The 24,582-nt window shown below is 37.9% G+C and overlaps 1 protein-coding gene across 2 annotated transcripts in view; it reads right to left on the bottom strand.

Moving 5' to 3' along the window:
* LSAM (limbic system associated membrane protein) overlaps window positions 1–24,582 on the bottom strand; it is a 656,583-nt gene that overhangs the window by 197,418 nt on the left and 434,583 nt on the right. For both annotated transcript variants that reach the window (XM_011722233.2, XM_011722234.2), the window contains exon 3: window positions 23,634–23,759. In XM_011722233.2, the coding sequence (XP_011720535.1) occupies window positions 23,634–23,759 (126 nt within the window). The remainder of the gene's footprint in view (window positions 1–23,633; window positions 23,760–24,582) is intronic.

Below are 24,582 nucleotides of genomic sequence, written 5' to 3'. Positions count from 1 at the left end.
AACAAAGGTCTCCAGCCATTGACAAATGTCCCCTGGGAAGCAAAATCACCCCTAGTTGAGAACCACTCAACTAGAGCACAGTAAGAGAGGGAGAAAGATAGGGGGGTGGGGTGATAGCGAGTGACCAAATTATGTAGGGCCATACTAATCCCTGGATTTCATTTCAAGAGATTCTGGAAGTCATTGGGGGGTTTTAACTGGGGTAAGGGGAGTGATATGATCTGATTTATGTTTTCAAAAGGGCTCTATGATGACTGGGTAGGGAATAGGGAGTGTGGAAAGCAGAAGAAAGGATACCAGTGGGTGGATTGCCGAATAGTCTAGCAGAGAGATGATAGGATTAAACTGGTGTTTAGCAGCTAGAATAGTGAGAACATGTTGAATTCACAAAGTGTAATGGTTGAAGCCCTGACGGGACTTTCAGTGGTCGCTAGACCACGCTCAGGAAAACAACATCTTTGACCCTTGCATTGTCCTTGACCCAGAAGTGCTGTCATCACCTGGGAGCTTAGATGTACCATCTCAGGCCCCACCCAGAGATGCTGAATCCGAATGTGCATTTTATTAAGATCACCAGGTGACTGATACGCAGGTGAAGTTTGAGACACACAAGTCTAAGCTAAGTTTCAAATTTTACTTATTAAAAAAACAGATGCTTTGATTTGAAGAGTGATCTATCCAAGGTCACACAGACAATCAGGAGTAGAGTCAGAACTGGAACCCAGTTCTCCCATCTCCCGCCCATGTTCCGACAGCCTGCCTGGTAGGATGACATCTATCACCTCTTAGGGGTCCTTACTTAAGAGAGCCAGGAATTATAAATCTGTCCCTTAATTCTCATAGGATGAAGAAAAGTCACCCTTCAAAAAATAAAAGATTGAAATTCCCCGAGAGAGGAAGAATGAAAGACCCATGGTATCAATTTAAAGCAAAAAGCATTTAAAAACCAATTACCAAGCTGTGTTGCTGCTGCTCATGGGGCTGTCATTCTTTCCTAGCTCAGAGTGTTAATACTGAAAATACAAAACGAATCCCTTGAAAAGCGATGCCAGGATTGGCGTGTGGGCAACAATGATGAGGCTTTGAGATCATCCCTTGCAAAGAGGGCTGCTCAGCTGCATATTCAGTGACAGGAATCTTCCGGATCACAAACAAGCAGCAGGATTTGCAACTTAAACAATGTTTCTTTTCCCTCGATGGGAAGAGAGATTTTGGAAAGCTGAATATCAGTCAGTGTTCCCCTTGTCTTTATCATTCTCCTCTCTGGCTACTCTAGACTTGCTGCTTTGTTATCCCCCAAGGACATGGGCCATTTGTCAAATTCTCTTCTCCTCAAAACCTAAAGCACAAAATAGCTACTGTCCTTTCTGGCAGCTCCTGCAGAGCTAATATGTGGTGCTTATCCTAATATGTGGACCCCATCATGTCCTAAATTAAAGAGCCTGGTTTGAAGGATGAGCTTCAGGGGAAAGAAGAATAAAAAAAGAGATTCAAATCCCTGAGGCTACCATTCATGGGTCAAGGTACCCACCTCCATCTCTAAACCTTGGACATGTGAGGGAAGCCGATTCCTTAGAATCCTGAAGGTGGTTTGGTAAACCACTTCTGCCAAGGGTTTTTTCCATTACCTGGAATTAGCAGGTTACTGAAGGGCAGATAAACCAACCGCTCTATGAGCACAGTGGTTGGTGGGGAGGGAGGCTGCCTCAGGCTCTCATGGAAAGGAGGAAAAAGCTGAATGCCTCTTTAGGACTGGGTGTGAAACTGCTCCTCTCAGTCGGAGACTGGCCCCTGAAAGCACACAGCTTCTGTCACTGCACAGCTGTCAGCTGCCATTAGCAGGTTCCTGACAAGAACATGTGGCATTCCCCAGTCCTTCTTCCCAGCAAATCAAGCTGGGCAGTGATCCGAAGGTGTGTGTGGTATGTGTGTTTGTGTGTGTGCATGTATCTGTGCACGCTGGGAAGAGACCACAAAGAAAAAAGAGAGATTAAACAATGGTTTCTGGACTCAGATATTTACCCAGTATCAAGAGAAGATTCGAGCCAGATTTTCTCTCTGGGAATTAGGGACTTTGGGTAAGTCACTTAATGCCTCTGGTCTTTGTTTTTCTGCACCAACTGAGAATAGCAAAAATCTATGATTTATACACTCCTTTGTAAGTGCCAGGCTCTGTGCTAGAGCCCATTGTGGAAACCATCTCACTTAATCATCACAACAACCTGAAGATACAAGAACTATATATGTATATATATTTGCAGATGAGAAAACTGAGACTTGAGAAGGTTAAGTAAATTTCCCCAGAACCCCTAGACAGGGATAATGGAAACAGAATTCCATGGCAGACTATGTGACTGTGAGTCATCATGAATTAGGAGCTGTACCTCCTCAAACGCAGATGGCCACCTCACTATGTGTTTGAGTGATCAACCAAAGCCATGTGTGGGAAAGCACCCGGTACCCCCAGGACTGCACCAATGTCAGCAACTGCCCTTTAAAGAACTCAACATCAGCTTAGTCATTCACTGAGTACTTGTCGTGGACCTGGTTCTATTCTACGAATTATAACACATGGAGAAGGGGAACGAGGAAAGACAATATTGGCTCTTCCTTCAAGTAACACATGTTATCAGGTGTTGGCAATAAAAATATTGTATCTGTATGACAGGTTCATAACCCTGAAGTTGAGGACACCCCACATGCTCACCAAATGAGACTAAGGCAAAACACCTGCTTACCTAACCTCTTTTCTAGTAGAGACCACTGATGGGGAGTTCTCATATCAGTATTCTAAGAGCTGCATTTAACAGTAACCATGGGACCTCCTTTTATCTCTCTTTCTATTTCTGTCTTCATGGAGTTTCAAGGCAAATACCTGAAATGAGTAAATTTTAATTCTGAAACAGTTATGCAGTTTTCCCAAAGTTGTAATTTAACAGGCGTAATCGAGGCACTATATCATAGTAAATGATGGTTTATCTGGTGTTCATCACCTAGAAATATTATTACTAGCGGGTGCTTCTGTGCTTCAATGGTACAATGATAATTGATGTTCACAATGATTACCCTGAGGCAGTGCAAGTTCCTGAAGTGCTTTGTGGATCATAAAAAAAAAAAAAAAGAAAAGAAAAAAGAAAAAAAAAAAAAAAAGAAAAGCTCCCTTTGTCGTTTTTTGCATTACAATGGAACATAACACAGTTCTTTGACTATTAGTCACCAGTAATAAAATATGTGCTAACATCACTGATCAGAGCATTTCAATTCCCCATTACACGCCATTATGCCAAAAAAAGGAATTCTGTACAGACATATATTTCGTATCTTTCATTTCCTTCCAGAAAAGCTCAAGCTAATTTTACATAACTGAGTGTCTGCCCATGAAGAACTCTGAGGGGAAACTGCTTGTGTTAGTTTTTTATTGCTATGCAAACTTAGTGGCTTAAAATAATGTAAGTTTATTATCTTACAGTCCTGGAGGTGAGAAGTCCAAAATGGGTCTCACTGGGCTACAATCCAAGTGTCAGCAGAGCTGAGCTCCTTCTGGTGGTTTGAGGGGGAGAATCTGTTTCCTTGTCTTTTCCAGTTTCTAGAAGCTGCCTGCAGTCCTTGGCTGTGGCCTCCTCCTCCATCTTCACACCACCAGTGTAGTATCTTCAAATCTCTCTAACTACAACCCTCGCTTCCATCTTCACATCCCATTAGCACTCTGACCTTCCAGCTTCCCTCTGATAAAGATCTTTGTGATTACATTGTGCCTCTCCAAATAATCCAAACTAATTTGTTCATCTTTAGATTTTAACTTAATCACATCTGCAAAGTCCCTTTTGCCATGTAAGGTAACATATTCCCTTGTGTCAGAGGTTCAAATATAGACATCTTTGGGGGTGGGTCATTATTCTGTCTATCACCCTCCTCTTAACAAACTTTTCATCACAGTGCTATCCTTTTCTTTCTTTTCTCTTTGACTTTAACTTTTGAAACAATATCATCTTTCTATAGATGATGAGTAGAGTGATCCTGAAATGAAAATTATAGAATTCCATAAGGTCATGGGAATCAAGTTCACATAGACTCTCTGCTAATATTTGTCAGATTCTCACCTTGCTCTGGACCAAGCCAGCAGGAGAGAGGTTCCCCTGGCAATTGCCAACTCCACCGTGTGTGGCTTACTAGCACTTATGCCCTAAAGAGGGCAGGTGCTTAGACTTCTGTTTCTTAGAGCTTTCACTTAAAGATTAGAAGAACTTGAAGTTAGATCATAAAAGAAAAAAATATGAAGAATATTTTCTTGGTGCCAGACACTGGAGAACACACGGGGATATTAGGAAGGATAAATGCAAAGGCAGAAAACCAGGCTGAAAGAAGCTTTGGATGCCATCTGACAGGCCTTTTGAATGTACAGTTTTGGCTGCCCTCCCAGCTGCACCACATACCCCTACATCCCTCTGTACATTGCCGGAGGAGCAGGAAAGCATCCCTTGGAAAAAAAGTCCCAGTGCACTCAGAGAATAAGGGGAAGTCATGATTAAGGTTTTGAGAGAGATACTAGCCAAGGGGTAGTGGAGGTTATAGCTGTGTGGATAAAATGTCCAGACAGGAAGAAAGTACATGCAAATGAAGCCAAAATGGGCTTCTGTTTCTCAGCTGTAGACAAATGTCCTCTCTGCTAACCTTTTGCCCTCAGCTCACTTTGGCTGCTTGCCTCTGAATTATGTTAAATGTTTCTCTTTTATCTCATATTTGGGTTTTCATAAGGCCTGATATTTACAAAACCATTAGGGTTTAAATAGGAAACCTGACACATCTTTTACGAGCAGTGTTTGAAAGAACAAAATTCATCATTTCAAGACTGGTTAAGACATAGAGGAAGTCTGCTATAACTAAAGCACTAGGGTGAAGGAAAGATGCAAACATGTTATTGTTAATTAACTGTGATAGTATTTTTAAAATATTTTACTTCAGAAATTTTAATGGAAGAACAATATAGCCACTATCTTTACCAAGAGCTTAGCAGTTCAGGTACTGTGGAATGGACTTCATGAAGATTGTCTTTATGGTATGCAACAGTAATGAGAAAGTTCTATGATAGCATCATTTTGTAGATCATTAGGTGACTGAAGGAAGTCACTTTACTGAGGTCACACAGTTTGCAAATCATAGCTAAAGCTCAGATGTAGGTTAGCCTACTTCCTAATTGCATCCTTTTAGTTGTATTACATATTTCCTCTGTTTACCTAATACCTTTGACTTTATAGATAAACTCAGAGAATTGTGTGGTATAGAAAATCTCTTCTCAGATTATTTGATAATAAAGGCAATACCTAATTACATTTGATTTGAATATTGCAAGAGTTGGAACTCCCCACATTTTGTCTTTCAAAAGACATTTGGGTTTGTTCCACTCAAATCTCATTATTCTCTAATCTTTTTATTCTGTAAAGCAGATTGTAGTAGGTTGAATAATGGTCCCCCAAAAGATACATCCAAGTCCCTACCCCCAGTACCAGTGAATGTGACCTTATTTGGAAAAGGGGCTTTTGCAACGGTAATTAATTTAAGGATCTTAAGATGAGATCATCCTGGATTAAAGCTGAACCCTAAATCCAATGATGTTAATAAGAGAAAGGAAAGGGAGATTTGAGACACACAGATACAAAAACACAGAAGAGAAGGCCACGTGAAGACAGAGGCAGAGATTGGAAATAAGCTGCTACATGCTAAGGAAAGTCAGGAGCTACAAGAAGCTAGAAGAGGTAAGGAAAGTTTTCCCACTAGATCCTTCAAAGGGAGTGTGGCCCTGCCAATACCTGGATTTTGGACTTCTGGCCTCCAAAATAGTGAGATACTACCTTTCTGTTGTTTTAAGCCATGTACGTTTGTGATTATTTGTTGCGGCAGCCCTAGAAAACTAATACACAAATGTAGCTGATGGTGCAGATGTCAAGATAGTTTGACAAACATTACTGAGAAAAACTCTGTGATTCATGACTGCAACTATGTCTCAGGGATACATTTTTGTAGTTTAGTTTCTTACTGATGCAAACTGAGAAATCATAAAGTGTTATAATATTTATTACTAAAAATCTAAAAGTCCAATTGACATTCAGGGCTTCAATATAATATTCAGTATGGTCCCAAATGGTTTTTTTTCTAGTACAGGAACAGAATGAAAACTTATAGTCCCTGTGCTTTGAGGGTAAAAATTCAGGCCAAGGCTAACAAGTATTTCATTGTAATTGAATATTTATCGTTATAGTGATACAAGCAACAAATTTTCATTAAAACTAGTAATAAAAACAATATCAAGTTCATACAAATAATCTAAGCAAATGTATATATATATGTATACATACATATACACATACACATATACATATATACACAATTATGCATACATACATGAAACCAAATGTGTGTGTATATGTATATATACATATATACATTTGGTTTCATGTCTATATATACATATGTATGCATATATACACATATACATAAGCATGTGTATATATATGTATATATGTACTTTTATACCATTTTTATACTATTTATTGCCCATTTGATTGATTTCTTATGAATGGTCAATAGGGAAACAAGTGAATATGGAATCCCTCCTGGTATCTGGTAGATTTTGCTCTTCTGGTAAAACCCAGGAATACCCCTTGGCAATTCTCTCTGAACCCAATTCATGATTTATAAACGACTGCCTGTAGAGCTCTGGGCTTGGGTACTGAAAATTCATAGAATCACACATGGGTGGCTTCCCAGTAGCTCCTACATATGTGAGAAATTGCCAATGCAGAGTACCTGGGACATGACTGACATGAAGTAGGGACCCCATTATTGACACCAGTAGTTGAAACTAATGTGACTGTTCTAGTGGTGGTAATAATAGTAGTAGAAGTAGTAGTAGCAGTAGGTAGTAATATTAATAGTAGTACTGGTGGTGATAGATACTATGGTGAGAAAATATCTGAATATTCATTACAGTTTGTCCAAATCTAATGTAATTCTCTTACATAAGAAAGAAGCCCTAAAGAAAGAGAGTTAACTCCTTATCTTAGTGTTTCCATGGATATTGAGAATCTCTTCAAACCCAGAAAGGCACTACCTCAGGCAACTGAGATCAATAATAAATTTTCTGGATCTACTGAAATAATTCTTCACCTATCTCCACATGAGGACTGTATTTATGATCAGGTCAGAAGCAAGATTCAGTCCTTACAGACTGGCCATGGTAGCAGCCCTTTATCCCATCTCAGTCCCCAGTCTCCCAATCTTACACAGCATGATAGAATGACGTTATGGGTTACTCCTGCTGCCAGACATTTACTTGGCAGAACCACACCTTTGACAAGAAACAGAACTGAGTGAAGATTCACATACATTCTCAAAGGCTTAGTAACATCACACACTAGCCTCAGCAGAGCCCATGATCCACTCTGACATGCAGCAGCTGAGTCAGCCTGCTGTGGAGAGCTTAGAGTGCTTAATTGTTCCTGGGGGAATTATCCCCTCTAGCAACAATCAGTAACATAACTGCCAAGGGTAGAAAGTTATAGCTGCTCACACAGGCGTAAAACACGTTTTCCTTTCAGGCTGGCCTTGGGTTACAGGAATAACCCAATGGGGTGTTCTTTGGGTCTCCTTCTAGTTTTCTGGCATTATAGAGAAGATGACCAGGGTTGGCTCTACTGATAGGCCATTCACACTTTGGGGTGGGGAGCTAGCAATAGGCGGCAGTACAGGTTCCAATTGGTCCTTTGGTTATGGCTGCATATTCTGAGTTTAAGAGAGGATTTACCTCTAAGATATAGCAGTCATAAAGAAACATGATAGCAGGGCAATTAAAAGTCTGTGACCCCAGAGCTCAAAGAAAGACAGATGAGCCGGAAGTCCTGATGATCAGCATCATGTGAGCAGGTATTATATGCTATGTACTGAATTGTGTCCCTCCAAAATTCCTAGGTTGAAGCCCAGATGCCCAATGTGATAGTATTTGGAGATGAGGCTTTTGGGTGATAATTAGGTTAAAATGAGGTCACAAGGGTGAGGCTATCATGGTGGAACTAGTGCTCTTTTAAGAGGGGACACCAGAGAGTTTGCTCACTGTCTCCACACACACAAAGAAGTCATGGGAGGACCTAGGAAAATGGTGGCCATTGACAAGCCAGAAAGAGCCCTCATCGGAACTTGAGCATGCTGGCACCTTGATCATGGACTTCTAGCCTCCAGAACTGTGAGAAAATACATCTCTGCAATTTAAATCCCCAAGTTTATGGTATTTTATTATAGGCCACAGCTGATGGATACGATGTAGACTAGTAAACTAATTACTTTACTAGAAAATAGAAGATGTTTATCTCTGCTCTCTTCATGGGAATCCATCCATCCATCTTCACCTAGATGGCTCCAAAAAAGTCAGCCTGTCTAAATTCCAGAGTTACTCAAATAATTGCCCCCTGCCTACTTCTGTGTCCATATCACAGACGTGACCATAAGCAATGGGCAGCTAAGTCCTCAATACTATGTGTTATCATCAGAATGACTTTTGTTCTGAGGTGAAATTATTGAATATATAATTTGGTGCAATTTGAAGCAATTTTCCTATTTTTTGAAAAATATAAAATGTCTGCTGGATTGTTCTATGAAGACTAAATTTCTGTGACTATTTTCCCATCTGCTTTTCAAATTTCTCATCCCCTGATCTGGATCTGTCTTCCATAGCCCAAACAGCATAAAGACTCAGCTATCAGGCCAAAAAAAAATTAAAGAAAAAAAGACTGGTGTCATTCAAAGACTGACATTTTAGTTTTTATTACTAGAATACCTTAAAGAATTAGATCTGATTTGCATTGATATTTGCCAACTGAATTATTAAAGTTTTTTTTTCTTTTTTTCTTCCCTTCATCAGATTTTAACACTCCAGTCAACTGCAGACAAAGCCGCAATCTGTGACTTCACAGAGCCTCATGGGCTTTTGAGTTGACCAACTTGAGAAAAATTTCTGACTTGATGCATGAAATGAAGGCAGGTGACACATAAAGGAAATGACAAGGTGTTTTTTTTTTTTTTTTTTTTTTTTTTTTTGCCAAGGAGTTTGCTTCTCACAAAGTTTCATAAGTGACATGGGGCAATTTTATTGGCATGTCTTTTATGGGCAGCAAGACCCCATTTGAATTACCTATTGAGGTTTCTCTTTTTTATTAGAATGAATTGCAGCCTCAGTGTACTGGGAGACTTGCAAATGAATATGCCAAGAGAATGATGAGGATTTCAGAAATGTGTGCACATTTTAAGTGATATGTTAGACTCAAACATCATTAGAATGTAGATAGAAAAAGACAAAGTGGGAATTTTTGCGCAGTTGTTACTTCTAAACCTCTTCATCTAAAGTGACAGAAATTCTAACCAAACAAATGTGATAGTGCATCTATATCAAGATATTTTTATAAGCAGACACAAACACACAGTCACTAAAACATTTGCTGTTGATTTCTTATTATTGCACAGGAAGAATCTCAAATGCTCCTATATTTGTGCTTGGTAGAAACAGTACACAACCCTGACTATCTCAAAAAGATGTGTTTTCTTTAGTGCGGGGGTTCTCTAAGTTTACTTTGCATCAGAATCACTAAATTTTTGGGGCCCACACCTAGAGTTTTTGATTCATGTAGGTCTGGTGTGGAGTCTGATAACTTGCATTTCTAACAAGTTTCTAGGTGATGCAGATGCCGCTGGTTTAGGAATTATACTCTAAGAACCAATGTTTTGGACTATCCAGAAACTGGTTTTATTACTTATTTAGTCAAGTGGAGTGCTTTCCAGTCTTGAAGTTAGTTCTTTCTACTATCTAACCAAAATGATGATTGTAATTTAAGTCTTTATTTTGTTCTGTGGAACCTAAGACAATAACAACAAATACTTGAATAATACTTTTTCATTAATGAATCACTTCTGTGTAGATTATTTCACTTTAGACAATACAAGGTTTATGGTAGGTGAGTAGGCATTCTATTATTCATGTTTTACAGACGGAAAGTAAAGGGTTTAAAGAACTTACCTAAACTCCTATAAAAGTAAATTATGGACAGCAGGGACTCGAACCAGGGCTTTCTGACTTTAAAGACTGTATTCTTTCTATCAAATCATCAAATCATTCTTCCTCTCAATTTGTTACATTTATAGAGAGCTATACATTTTTCAAACTACTTTCATATTCATTATCTCATTTGATCCCTGAAAGCAACAGTCTGAAGTAGGCAGGGCACATATTATTGTGTACATTTTGCAGATAAAGCTATTACAAAAGATGATGAGAAAAGTAGCTACTGTCGTTCAGACTGCATCTCTGTACACTAGGCAACATTTTTCCTGCAATATTTAGTAGCAGCACCTGATGTAGCAGGTACAGCGTTAGATGTTGCTCTTTCCAGTGATAAGTATTCCATGACAAAGTATTAAAACTGCACCCCCTACTCCCCACCAACATTTTTTTTTCTCTTTTCATGGTAGAAATGCATTTGAAGGGAAAGGAAGTGGGGATGAACTTTAGTGTTACCAGATTGGTAGGAATGTGGCGAAAGGTCCCTAACTGCTATACTTTGAATACTAAGGACAGCAGCTTTCTCCACCTGTAGCCCAGGGTTTTTCAAAATTTAATGAGCACCTAAGGATCTTGAGGAAATGCAGACTTTCAACCAGTGGGTCAATGATGGTACCCAATATTCTGCATTTCCTTGTTTCCTCTACCACTTCTTCCAGGAGCAATATTCTACATTTCCACAGTGATGCCAGTTCTGATGGTCAGGGTTCAAACTTGTAGCCAAGGAACAACCTTATTTCTCAAAACTATTATTTTCATTCTCTGAACCACCTCTCAATCTCTAGGCTGAAACTGAAAAATTGAAAATATAAAACATTGTAACAATATTTGGTGAGTACTACACACATCGTGGGACTTAGGTGTGTCTCTGTGCTAGACTACTTAAATATTTCACAATCTTCCAAACTATGTTGTTCTGAAAATCCTGGATGATGCTCAAACTGTGGTCCATAGAGCAGCAGTGCTCACATTACCTGAGTGCTTGCCAGAAAAGCAGAATTTCAGGCCCCACCCAGACCCACTGAATCAGAATCCACATTTTTTTTTTTTTTTTTTTTTTTTGAGACGGAGTCTCGCTCTGTCGCCCAGGCTGGAGTGCAGTGGCCAGATCTCAGCTCACTACAAGCTCCGCCTCCCGGGTTCCCGCCATTCTCCTGCCTCAGCCTCCCGAGTAGCTGGGACCACAGGCGCCGCCACCTCGCCCGGCTAATTTTTTTGTGTGTGTTTTTAGTAGAGACGGGGTTTCGCCGTGTTAGCCAGGATGGTCTCGATCTCCTGACCTTGTGATCCGCCCATCTCGGCCTCCCAAAGTGCTGGGATTACAGGCTTGAGCCACCGCGCCCGGCCAGAATCCACATTTTAATCAGATCATTTCCTAGCACAGTTGTAAGAGAAGTCCTTCCAATCGTCTTTGCAATCCCCCTGTGATTATAGTGTCATCATTCTGTTCACCTGGCTTGTAATCTAACTCCCTGAGAGGCTTTACTTCTATAGAATCCTAAAATTCACCAAAAGAGATAATTTAAGTGTGAGACTAGCTAAGGAATCTATATTGTTCAATACCTTTTCTTCCACTCTGGGTAATTCTGATGATCAGCCAAATTTGTAAATCCAGCGGCCATCTCATAGTGGCCGCAAAATTTATGCCACAGGTGGCCACCACCAGAAGGGTTTTATAGTAAATTACAGGAAGTATTATTAAACTTCCAGCTCTTGTAATGGGGGCTCCTTCGTCTGTCTGACTCAACATATTAACTGTCAGAGTGGGACTGAACCCTTCCCTACCACACCCTCACCCCAAGTATAGCACAAGTTCATTGGAGTGATAGTGTTGAGATCCTTGTCATAACATACATAAAGAAAAAAAATCCTTTCCCAGATACGAAATTTGCAATAGACATTTCACAGTGTTTTGCTTTGTTGCTGTTGTTTTGAGATGGAGTCTCACTCTGACATCCAGGTGGAAGTGCAGTGGTACAATCTTGGCTCACTGGAACTTCCACCTCCTGGGTTTAAGTGATTCTCTTGCCTCAACCTCCCAAGTAGCTGGGACTATAGGCACAGGCCACCACACCGAGCTAATTTTTGTACTTTTAGTAGAGATGGGGTTTCACCATGTTGGCCAACCTGGTCTCGAACTCCTGTGATCCACCCACCTTGGCCTCCCAAAGTGCTGGGATTACAGGCATGAGCCACTGTGCCCGGCCTGACATTTCACAGTGATTTCAGGAAAGGAAATGTCCTATATTTAAAGATGTATATTATACAGTACTGTAAAACTATAGTTTATGAGGACTCTGTTCTTTAAATGTAAACTTTAAGCAGGTTGCAACAGAGTCTGACTTTTCCCTAGAATAAGTAATTCATTTATTCATTCAGCAAATATTTATTGAACACTTAGTCTGTGCCAGGCACTATAATGGGAACTAAGGACATGCAGGTGGCTGCTTTCATGAGGAAAATAGACAGTAAAAAAGTAAACAAATGTTTAAAACAATTACTGAGTGTGATAACTGCTGACAGGAAAAGAACAATTGCTGATAATAAATGGGTGATAAGAGACTATGAAAGGGCCAGCAACAAGAATGTTGAGATTTGGGAGTATTCTCCATAGAACATTGGAAAATGATGCAAGTGGGATGGAAGCAGGTCAGCACGTCAGAGAAACTCAAGGCGAGAAGAATCTGAATTGGACCTAGACAGAGAACTTTCCTGAAATGTCCAGAATCTTCTTGGCAATAAATTACCGAAAGTATTAATTGGATAGGCTTAAGTTCTATAATTTGATTGTATCATTTGTAGTTTGCTTTATATTCACTCATGCTTTATTATCAGTTTGTATTTAGTTCATACTTCATGATATAAGTTATTTCCCACTAATACTTCTATTTTTTTAGAATGAAATCCTCCGTTCAGTAACTCAGTTGAACACCTATAATATGCCAATTAATATCCTGAAAATATACACTTGAATAAGGCATAGTTTTTGTTTTTTGTTTTTTGTTTTTTGTTTTTGAGACAGAGCCTTGCTCTGTTGCCCAGGCAGGAGTGCAGTGGCGCAATCTCGGCTCACAGCAAACTCTGCCTCCCGGGTTCACACCATCCTCCTGCCTTAGCCTCCCAAGTAGCTGGGACTACAGGTGCCTGCCGCCACGACCAGATAATTTTTTGTATTTTTAGTAGAGATCGGGTTTCACCGTGTTATCCAGGATGGTCTTGATCTCCTGACCTTGTGATCCACCCACCTCGGCCTCCCAAAGTGCTGGGATTACAGGTGTGAGCCACCACACCCGGCCAGTTTTTGCATTTGTAGAGATCTTATAAACTAGGGGGAGAATGAATGAGCACATAGTTAAAATGCAGTTTTATTAATTTTATGATATTCCTTCCTGGAGGAAGTATCATCTTGAAGGTCTTGCAAGAACAAGTTATACTGTTAAAATGATAGCATGAATGGGATAAGCAATCATGTATGAAGTAGAAAGCCAGAAATGTGAAGGCCCAAAAGCAAGTGAATAAAGTACACTCTTGAAATATAAAAGGAGTATAATTTCAGGAGTGTTCCAGGGATAGGATAATCACTTAAATCAGGGATTTAATGTCATGCTAAGTAGTTTGAACTTTATTCCAAAAGTGCTGGGAAATAGGAAAATTAAGCAGAAAAATTAACCTGACCATTTCCATACTTAGAAATAGTAGCAAAGGGTCCAATTGGAAAACTGATGAAATGCAGGTGAGAGGAAATATTGGCTGAACTACATTGTGACAATGACAATAAGGAAAGTGAATGAATTAGTAGTTACCAAGGAAAATACTCAAGATAATATATGAAATTAATCATTGCTGGGGCAAAGGAAGAAAAAGAGGCCAGGATCATTTTCACCTTTCTGACTCAGACCATTTTTATTTCCTACCCTGAACATCTCTTAGAACTTGTTCTCTGGCCCCTTTGCTTCTGACAACCCTGGGTACGTATCTTGATTCATGAGACCTGAGATTGTCCCCCTTGGCAAGGATCTAAATCAGACCTACCTTGGCATCTCATGAGGGATATTGAAAGAGATCTTAGCTGACATCCATAGACAACATGGGAAAGTCCATTGTGGACAGTCCACAGGAGCTGTACAACCAAATGAGACTTTTTCCTGTATAGATAAGCCCTATCAACACAGTGTGAATTCTTTTGCATCCTGTTGCTTAGTGGCTTGGTGAACTCCCAAGTCTACCTGCACTTACTGTGATGAATTTTATTGTGCAAATATCTGCTCATTTCAACAATTCCATGGTCACTTTGATTTTTAAATATGCTCCTTGAAGAAACTATAATGTTGTATTTGTTTATTGGCTTATTTGTTTGCTTGTTTATTTTTCTGTGTAACTCCTCTCTGTTGCTGTTCAATGGCTCACTCTTGAACACTGCAGGTCATTTTTTTGTGTGTGATAGTATAATCATCTCTTGCAATACCAGTTTTTTAAAAAATAACCAGGGTTGTAATTCACCATTATAGGTTCTATATAGCTACAGTTAATAAAATATTTACTGTTATATAACTGGACTATGGGAAAACTATCCTCTCAGGTGAGAATGAATATATGAATAAGCCATGTCAGAACTTCTCCCTCTAACAAACAAGAGACTGTCATTGTCATGGCCTTTTGAAAAATAGATCTTAAGTGGGTACATTGGGATAAAATGTAATATAATATATAAAATATTAAGGTTAACTTGGATGTTAGCTTTTTAAAAATCCCCCTGGTTATTGTGCTGGAATGAAGGATAGACCTGAATAAAGAAGAGACTGAGGTGGTTTTCAGTCAAATTATTAATCTCACCCAAAATGATCACTATAGGCAGCTAATATATAGTTAACTAATAATTACAATAAATAGTAATAATAATAATATCAAGAATAGCTAACACTACATCAAGAACTTTGCCTACATATTATTTTAATTTTCAAGGTAAATATATGATACGTATTCTATTTTTAAATGTATTTTAAACATAGACTAGTTGGAATAGTGGCAAGAAGTATTTGAAGGAGTGAGATGCTGAGAGATGTGGACTCTATTTCTGTTTTACTAGGCCATGGACAAAGTTTCTGATTAAGTTATTACCTCTCCCCACCCAAAGTTCCACCATGTCTTGGAGCACTGATGGCCAAGCTAGTCCCCCAAGAACACATCCAGGCTGATTCACTTCTCTTCAGGCAGAGTGCCCTGGGAATCTGATGACACATCTGTGTAGGGTAGGAGTGGGGTTGTAGGGTGATGCTAGGGCATTTGTCCATCACTTGCAATAATAGCTAGCACATTAGGTTGCGCAGATCTCCTCAATGACTTAAAGGCTGACCATGTCAGTTACTGTGAACATATACAGGATTTTTAAAGTTTGGGTTGCGGAGGCCAGTAATCATGTGGTTAAATTTTGTAGTCATTTTCTAAATGATCCGTATGTTTTAACAATAAGGTTACTAAAAAAGAATTTGTATTTACTTGATTAGCCCATTATGGAGTTGTCTGTATTGGGAAAACGTATTTCAAATCTAAATTTAAGATATTTTATACACACAAACAGCTGTCTACATACCTGCTACTGTTATACTGAGACTATACTGGGAAAGTATATAACTTTCTCTGTGAGTGTGTGTGTGTATAATGTAGTAGATACACTGTTATTTACTATAGTATATATAGTAGTATATACATTAGTATATATAATATCAATATACAAGTAAGGCACTGAAAATAAAATATAGCAAACATTTTAAAATTTATTTTAGTGCTATTGGAAGAAGGAAACGGATATATTAAAAAGTAAAAAAAAAAAAAGTGTGATTTAAAGAAGAGATTTAAATATTAAAAGAAAAGTAGCATAACAAAACTTCTACATCATGATTTCACATACAGATGCTTGCCTGGATTCTTAAATGCATTATCATTCTAGGCCGTTATATATGTTGTTTTCTATACCTGGGATACTCTTTCTTCCTCTATTTTCTTGGCTAGGTCCTATTCATTCTTGCGGTTTCAGCATAATACTTCTCAGGTGAGCTTTGCTGGTCTTGCAGATTTTGCTACATGGCCCTGTTTTATGGTCTCATTGAATGCTGTAATTTTTCCTCGTAATGAATCTAATTATGGGGCTCTTCATGCAATTATAGATGTCCTGACTTATGGTGGTTTGACTTACAATTTTTTGACTTTACGACAGTGTGAAAGCCATATGCATTTAGCATGTGCATCAGTTTAGGATGGGGTTATATCTGGATAAGCCCATCCTAAGTCAAGAGGCGTGTGTATTAGTTTAACGCTTTGCTTTCTTATTGAACTGTAAGCTTCATTTGTGCAAGGACCATGTCTGTCTTGCTCTTCCTTGTGTCTGTTTACAGAGTGAACACTGTAAATAATTCTTGACAAATGAACAAATTGTCAGATGGAGATCAAGATTAATCTGAGTATAATTCTGTATTGATGGATGGCATATTTTAAAAACAATATACAAGTAAGACACTGAAAATAAAGCATGAGATTGTTTTTTATCTCTTTTCTCCTCTTTTTAAAGAAAAAAATGAAAATATTAAAAAATTATTGTATATTTAGAAAACCCCATTGTCTCAGCCCAAAATCTCCTTAGGCTGATAAGAAACTTCAGCAAAGTCTCAGGATACAAAATTAATGTGCAAAAATCACAAGCATTCTTATACACCAGTAACAGACAAACAGAAAGCCAAATCACGAATGAACTTCCATTCACAATTGCTTCAAAGAGAATCAAATACCTAGGAATCCAACTTACAAGGGATGTAAAGGACCTCTTCAAGGAGAACTACAAACCACTGCACAGTGAAATCAAAGAGGACACAAACAAATGGAAGAACATACCATGCTCGTGGATAGGAAGAATGAATATCATGAAAATGGCCATACTGCCCAAGGTAATTTAGAGATTCAATGCCATCCCCATCGAGCTACCAAAGAGTTTCTTCAAAGAATTGGAAAAAACAGCTTTAAAGTTCATATGGAACCAAAAAAGAGCCCACATCTCCAAGACAATCCTAAGTCAAAAGAACAAAGCTGGAGGCATCACGCTACCTGACTTCAAACTATACTACAAGGCTACAGTAACCAAAACAGCATGGTACTGGTACAAAAACAGATATGTAGACCAATGGAACAGAACAGAGTCCTCAGAAATAATACCACATATCTACAGCCATCTGATCTTTGATAAACCTGAGAAAAACAAGAAATGGGGAAAGGATTCCCTATTTAATAAATGGTGCTGGGATAATTGGCTAGCCATAAGTAGAAAGCTGAAACTGGATCCCTTCCTTACTCCTTATATGAAAATTAATTCAAGATGGATTAGAGACTTAAATGTTAGACCTTATACCATAAAAACCCTAGAAGAAAACCTAGGTAATATCATTCAGGACATAGGCATGGGCAAGGACTTCATGTCTAAAACACCAAAAGCAATGGCAACAAAAGCCAAAATTGACAAATGGGATCTAATTAAACGAAAGAGCTTCTGCACAGCAAAAGAAACTACCATCAGAGTGAACAGGCAACCTACAGAATGGGAGAACATTTTTGCAATCTACTCATCAGACAAAGGGCTAATATCCAGAACCTACAAAGAACTCAAACAAATTTACAAGGAAAAAACAAACAACCCCATCAAAAAGTGGGCAAGGGATATGAACAGACACTTCTCAAAAGAGGACATTCATACAGCCAACAGACACATGAAAAAATGCTCATCATCACTGGCCATCAGAGAAATGCAAATCAAAACCACAATGAGATACCATCTCACACCAGTTAGAATGGCCATCATTAAAAAGTCAGGAAACAACAGGTGCTGGAGAGGATGTGGAGAAATAGGAACACTTTTACACTGTTGGTGGGATTGTAAACTAGTTCAACCATTATGGAAAACAGTATGGCGATTCCTCAAGGATCTAGAACTAGAAGTACCATATGACCCAGCCATCCCATTACTGCGTATATACCCAAAGGATTATAAATCATGCTGCTATAAAGACACATGCACACGTATGTTTATTGCGGCACTATTCACAATAGCAAAGACTTGGAATCAACCCAAATGTCCATCAGTGACAGACTGGATTAAGAAAATGTGGCACATAAACACCATGGAATACTATGCAGCCATAAAAAAGGATGAGTTTGTGTCCTTTGTACGGTCATGGATGCAGCTGGAAACCATCATTCTCAGCAAACTATCGCAAGAACAGGAAACCAAACACCGCATGTTATCACTCATAGGTGGGAATTGAACAATGAGATCACTTGGACTCGGGAAGGGGAACATCACACACCGGGGCCTATCACGGGGAGGGGGGAGGGGGGAGGGATTGCATTGGGAGTTATACCTCATGTAAATGACGAGTTGATGGGTTCTGACGAGTTGATGGGTGCAGCACACCCACATGGCACAAGGATATATATGTAACAAACCTGCACGTTATGCACATGTACCCTAGAACTTAAAGTATAATAACAAAAAAAAAATTAAAAATGCAAGAGATAAATGAAAGCAATTAATAGAATAAATTGCGTCATTATTCTCTTTTGAATGTTACTGCATGGTCAACAGTGTTCACCTGCAAAATGCATAACTTTGACTATTCCACATCCATATGCTACCAAGTTTGACTCACTGAATCTTCTGGAGGGTCCACACAAGAAAGCCCCAGAGAAATAATTTCCTGAAACTTAACCTGTAGATAATGTGTTCTTTGTGTTAAATATGAAATCATACAAATTCTAACATGCTAACTTGAAGGACCAGATGTTACTCGCAACAGGTACTTCTGTAATGCAACTTAAGTAAATGAGTTCAGTTTAACATTATACATTTCTCTCAAGCCCATGAGGTCAGAGTCTAGGCTGGTCTTATTGGGTGAGTTTACAATTAGAAGTAAAACAGATGGGAGTAATAGCATCAATGAAATTAAAAAGTACCATCAGTCAAGGGTTCAGACTTAGAAATGAATTGAAAGGAGAATCTCAGATCAAGTGGTTAAAACTCAATGTCCAATGAGAAAATGGGATTTCACACTTTTCGGACTCGTCTTAGCTTCTCCAAGCACAATATTTTCCCACTCACTCCATCAAATTGCAAAATACTTTTTAAGTGAGATCTGACTTGTGGCTGAAAAAGAAAATTACACAGTACCTCTTGGGTTGTTCTCAGCCTAAAGGGTTAAATCCTCAGTGTACCTTTTGAGTTTTTCAGTGCTGGAGAGCTACAGAGGTTGTGAAAACTTTTGCAGAAATGAAATGCATCGAAACTCTTTCTGTGACCCTGAGCAATCCTGACAACACATGATGCACATTTGAGAAAGGGACTTCCTCATGAATGTGAGAATAAAGATTTAGAAATAAAGTTAAATGAAGATGGGAGCAGCATTGCTCACAGAAGGAAGATCAAACACTCCATAGAAAATACACGTTACGGTGCAATTGCCCTCTGGGAGTCACAGGATTATGAAAGTCTAACTTAATTAAGGAAGAAAATAGGTCACATTTAATAACCACATGTGTGACACATCATTTTGAACTATATAACTGAAGAGGGGAGAAAAATTAAGAAATCAGAAATGTAAGAAGGCACGCAGAGAATGCATAAATGTCTTCGACTTCATCTAATTCAGGTGTTTTTTATTTTGTATGTATGAAAAATTCACCATTCTTCTAATTTACCTTTTTAAAAGCACTTGCAGTATACTTGAAAAGGAATTTTCAGGCACAAAAAGAAAGAAACAAAATGGCCTTGCCAATTTTTTTAAACTAAATTAAGAGGTAATAAGTATTCTCCTCATAAAAATATACCATGCATATTTCTTTCTTTTCTTTCTCTCATGTCATCAAATGACAATCAGGTATTGTGAACCCTGCGTAGAATCTTCCCCTATCCAGGGCTCAATGTCCCTGTGGGGTCGAGCTAATTACAGGTACATTTCCTTTGCAAGGCAGTCACACTCTGTACTGTTGAAGGCACAATTAATAATTGAACAAAGCTAGCCATTTTTTTTTTCCTCACATGGCCACGGGTTGCAGGCAGCTTTGCTGTCACACAGGGAGCAGAGTCTCTTCTTTGGGTCTCTTCCACATAGCTTGTTTATAATCTCCAAGGAAGACTTCACATTATAGGCTGAAAAGAATCACCTACTGTTTCCGTATTTTGAAAGAAATTTTTTAAAAAAACATGAAAACAAACAAACAAAAATCCTAGTTTCCTTTATAAAATAGCAAAGGAAAGTTCTCTCTCCTATCACCAGGAATATGATTATGATCAGTTGGTTATTTAGGTCAGATGTAAAAGAAATGAAAGAGGAGGCGTGGGAATCGAAAGGAGAAGAGTAGTCTGCCCTCAAGTCTGCAAATGCGACAGAAAGCTAGCTTCGCATGTGCCAGAGTAGAATCTGACTTACAAAGTGGGCCTAGATGGAAGACCGTAGAAGAGTAAAGTTGTTTCCTTTGAGATGTCTGAAGGAGCTTGGTGGGGGATATCCCCAAAGCCCTACCCGGCCATGGATGAGTGCAGCAAATCCTTGTCCTGTGTCCCAAGCCATGGCCTTGAACAGGAGTCTATAAACTTTACTGTAAAGGGTCAAATAGAAAATATTTTACATTTGTGGGACAAGTGATCTTTGTCGCAATTATTCAGTGATGCTGTTTTAGAACAAAAGCAACCATTGAGAATTTGTAAATGAATGAGCATGGCTGGGTTGCAATAAAACTTTATGTATGTACACTGAAATTTGAATTTTATATATATATGTGTGTAAATATATATATATATATAGAGAGAGAGAGAGAGAGATTTTTGCAAGTCAAAGAAATAAAATTATTTTGATTTTTCCCCATTTAACAATTAAAAAACTATTCTTCACTTGCAGGCAGCACATAAATGGAGCAGACTAAATTTGATACACAGGCTGTGGTTTGCTGACCTCTGTTACTGACTACTGAGAATCCCTGTGAGTGTATCTATTTTCCCGGTTGATACTGAAGTCTCCAGGGTCCTCTGCGTTTATGTAAATACAGCCTTTACTCTGGAAGACATAGCTTGTCCTCTGGTCTTTTGGTGACTTGAAACATTACAGAAAAACAAGGGGTCAAATCACATGTTCATTATCATGGGAAAGTTTATGAGTGTTAGTTATGACTACCCAAACTCCTAGACAAGGTGGGAAAGGCTCTGAAACTCTGGTTCCACATCAGAAGTTTTATAAATTCAAGGGATAAAAAGGAATCTATCTTTAGGTTCAATTCAGCCATAGAAAATTTTTCTTGAAAAGCATACTTGCTAGTCAACATTGTGCCAAAATAAATATTTTCTATTAATGCAGTTCATTATTTGATTGTAACTTGAATAGACTCTTTCTTCCTTTCTAACTCCCATATCCCTTCTTTTATCTACCACCTTGTTCCACAAAAGAGTAAGAAATTATAAATAGTATCTTTACATAGACATTTAAATTAATTAGAAACAGTGAGACAAAATAAAAATAATGGTAAGAAAACAAGATGATAGCACAAGAGTGATCTGAAATGGACTTGATCCCATAAATTTCTGCATAGCTTGTTTATAATCAATTTTTAATGTGTAATTTATGTATAATAATTTATATATTTTTACAGATGGTCCATAAATTTGACTCTAAGTTTACAATAAAGGGCATACAATCACTTATGAAAATTCACTGGGTCCTTTCTTAAAAAGCAAATGATTGCTTAGGAAAAAAGAAAGTAGAGATACTGAAAAACAAAACAAATTTCCTCAAATGGTCTTCTCAAAGGAAAACTGTAAAACAATTAACAATCTCTCAATTATAACATTACAGTAAACACAATGATTTTAGAAGGTGTCTTTTATAACATCCTTAAATATGAGCCAATAGCTTCTACACCAAATTGCTATTCAGTAAAAGCAATGCTACTTGGGACACGGGTAGGTGGCATGGGATTGGAGCCAACACAATGCCATCCAAGTAGAATGTGCTCTGAAGGTTTAATTCATTCCAAGGGAAAGATATAATAGCTGCACGTTTGTACTCGAGACAATCCTTTATACATTTTTTTTTTCCACATGAGGTCTAAAATAAGTATGTGAGTCAATGAGTTTGAGATTTCTCTCCCAAATAAATGTCTCATGTATATATTATCAATAAATGAGAAATTGCCTGTGTTAATAAGGATGAGTTTTGCGTGACATTTTCTCAAGAAAATAGAGGCCTCTAATAAGAATATCTGCCTAAATATAAAACTATTCTATAGGTTGGTCCAAATTTTACTTGAGAAATCAATTTGGGATCTACTATCAAACAGAGGACCCATCTTTTCACACCACAAAATACAGATAGTTTTAAACACATTATAACCAAACGCTATCCTGGATTTTTAGAAGTGTCTCAGTTTAGCTCCTGTTGTGCATCTAGTCTTGCATAATATTTTTATGGTGTTCATTCTAAAATGAATATGTTGTAACAAATCTCTAGTTGCTTACATGAGAAAATTTTGTGACTATAATATATAAATTAGTTTAATTTGTGGGTTCTCTACAAAATCAATAATATTTTATAAGAAAAATTGACCTGTTGCCTACCTTTCTGGAAGATTTAAATAGAATGCTACATTCTATAAAGACTGTGTTATTTGACAAAACATAGTTTTGCATACCAGAAAATGTAATTGGTAGAGTAGAGGAGTATGTATGCAGCTAATCTTAAATAATTTGCTCAAACATTTAAATAAAGTTCAAAAAGCAGGAGGCCTGGGATCATTTTCACGGCAATGATGGTAAGAAGGGGGAAGAAAGGATGCTGAAGACATTCCAGGGAAATGAGTTTCTGATTTTGACTGAATTAGTATCAATAGCTGGGACTCATAATGAGTTCATGCAACTTAGTCCATGTCTGATGCCCATCACAGAACCTGATGCCAAGGACAGGACAATAAAAGTGAGAAACAATTCTGTATTTTCCTGATATATTTCTTCACAAGGTGCTACAAGTTAGAAAACTGTAGTTAAAAGCAACGCAAACTTACAAACAACTGTGTAAAATTAATTCAGACAAAATATCACCCCAAGACACTCAATCACCAAACTGGCATATATTTTACATATAATATCAAGCCATTTAATGCTTCTGTATTTGTTGCATTGCAGGGGGCTGTTCTATTGAAACTGAAATTTTACAGATAGATAGATAGATGATAGATAGATAGATAGAGATCTACATATATACTCAGTACAATGATTATAAACCTTATAGAGATTAACACACTAGCAAAGACCATGAGGACCCTAAATAAGACCTATGTTGCCATTCTCTTAGTATTTTAATAGCAAAATACATGCATGTCCTTCTGATTCAACAGAATTTCAATTCTGATTCTGAATTGAATTGATATTTCTGATTCAACAGAATTTCAGGAGCATGAGGATATTTTAAACAGTATGTGGCATATTAGAACCTGGAGCATTGCTTACCAGTTGGTGTAAGGTGTCTCCAGGTGATAACAGGTTCAGGACGGCCATTGGCCATGCAGACCAGAGTCACATTGCTGCCCTCATTCACAGTGACATCCGAGGAGATGTTGGAGATCTTTGGTGGGACTGTGAAAATAAAAGCAAATGGAATATGTAACCATGTCAGTAAGATTAGGCTTGTAGCCATACAACTGGAAGTGGCAAATTCAAGGTTTTATAACTTAATTTGAATTTTTGTGTTAAGAAGTAAGGTGCTTTTAAGACCCATGCTTGTCATCTGCTTACCAAATCTGTAAGTTATCCTTAAGCACATACATTGTGAAGGTAAGAACACCCTTCACAATGGCCATTTGAGTGCTGTAGGAAATACACAAACTAGTAAGATGAAAATATCTTTGCTTTTAAAAATACTAGAATGTACCTTATTTAGATATTAGACAGCATGCACATTTATGCAAATTAATAATATATTATTTCTTATCATTGTTGTTTAAATTTATTTTCTTATGTGTATATAAATATAATCCAATGTCTTCTCCAAGTACCAGCAAAAGAAAAACAATGCTATTTAGCATAAGATTACATTACTGTATTATTAAGATGTGGCAATACCTGGTTACTTATAATCTAGCAACATAATGAACATGGATTAATCATCACAATAGAAAGCATTTAAATATCATCTTTGTGTATAACAGGCTGCATGAAGTATCTTAGAATTGAAAATGTGAATTAATAAGGCCTATGTCACAGACAGGTAGACATTCAAAAATACTATTACTTCTAATACTTCCAACACCACTACTACTAACAATGTAATTAATAGCTAACTGTAATTAAACATTTATTATACATAAAACCCAACATAGAGTATTTAACAAATATTACTTCAATAACTTCTTACAATAAAGCAATGATATCCTATGAAGTTTTTATTTATGGGTGGGAA

Source organism: Macaca nemestrina, chromosome 2, assembly GCF_043159975.1.
Source record: "Macaca nemestrina isolate mMacNem1 chromosome 2, mMacNem.hap1, whole genome shotgun sequence".
NCBI lineage: Eukaryota > Metazoa > Chordata > Mammalia > Primates > Cercopithecidae > Macaca > Macaca nemestrina.
Note: the sequence above shows the minus strand (reverse complement) of the source record. Positions and strands in the feature narration are given on the sequence as shown.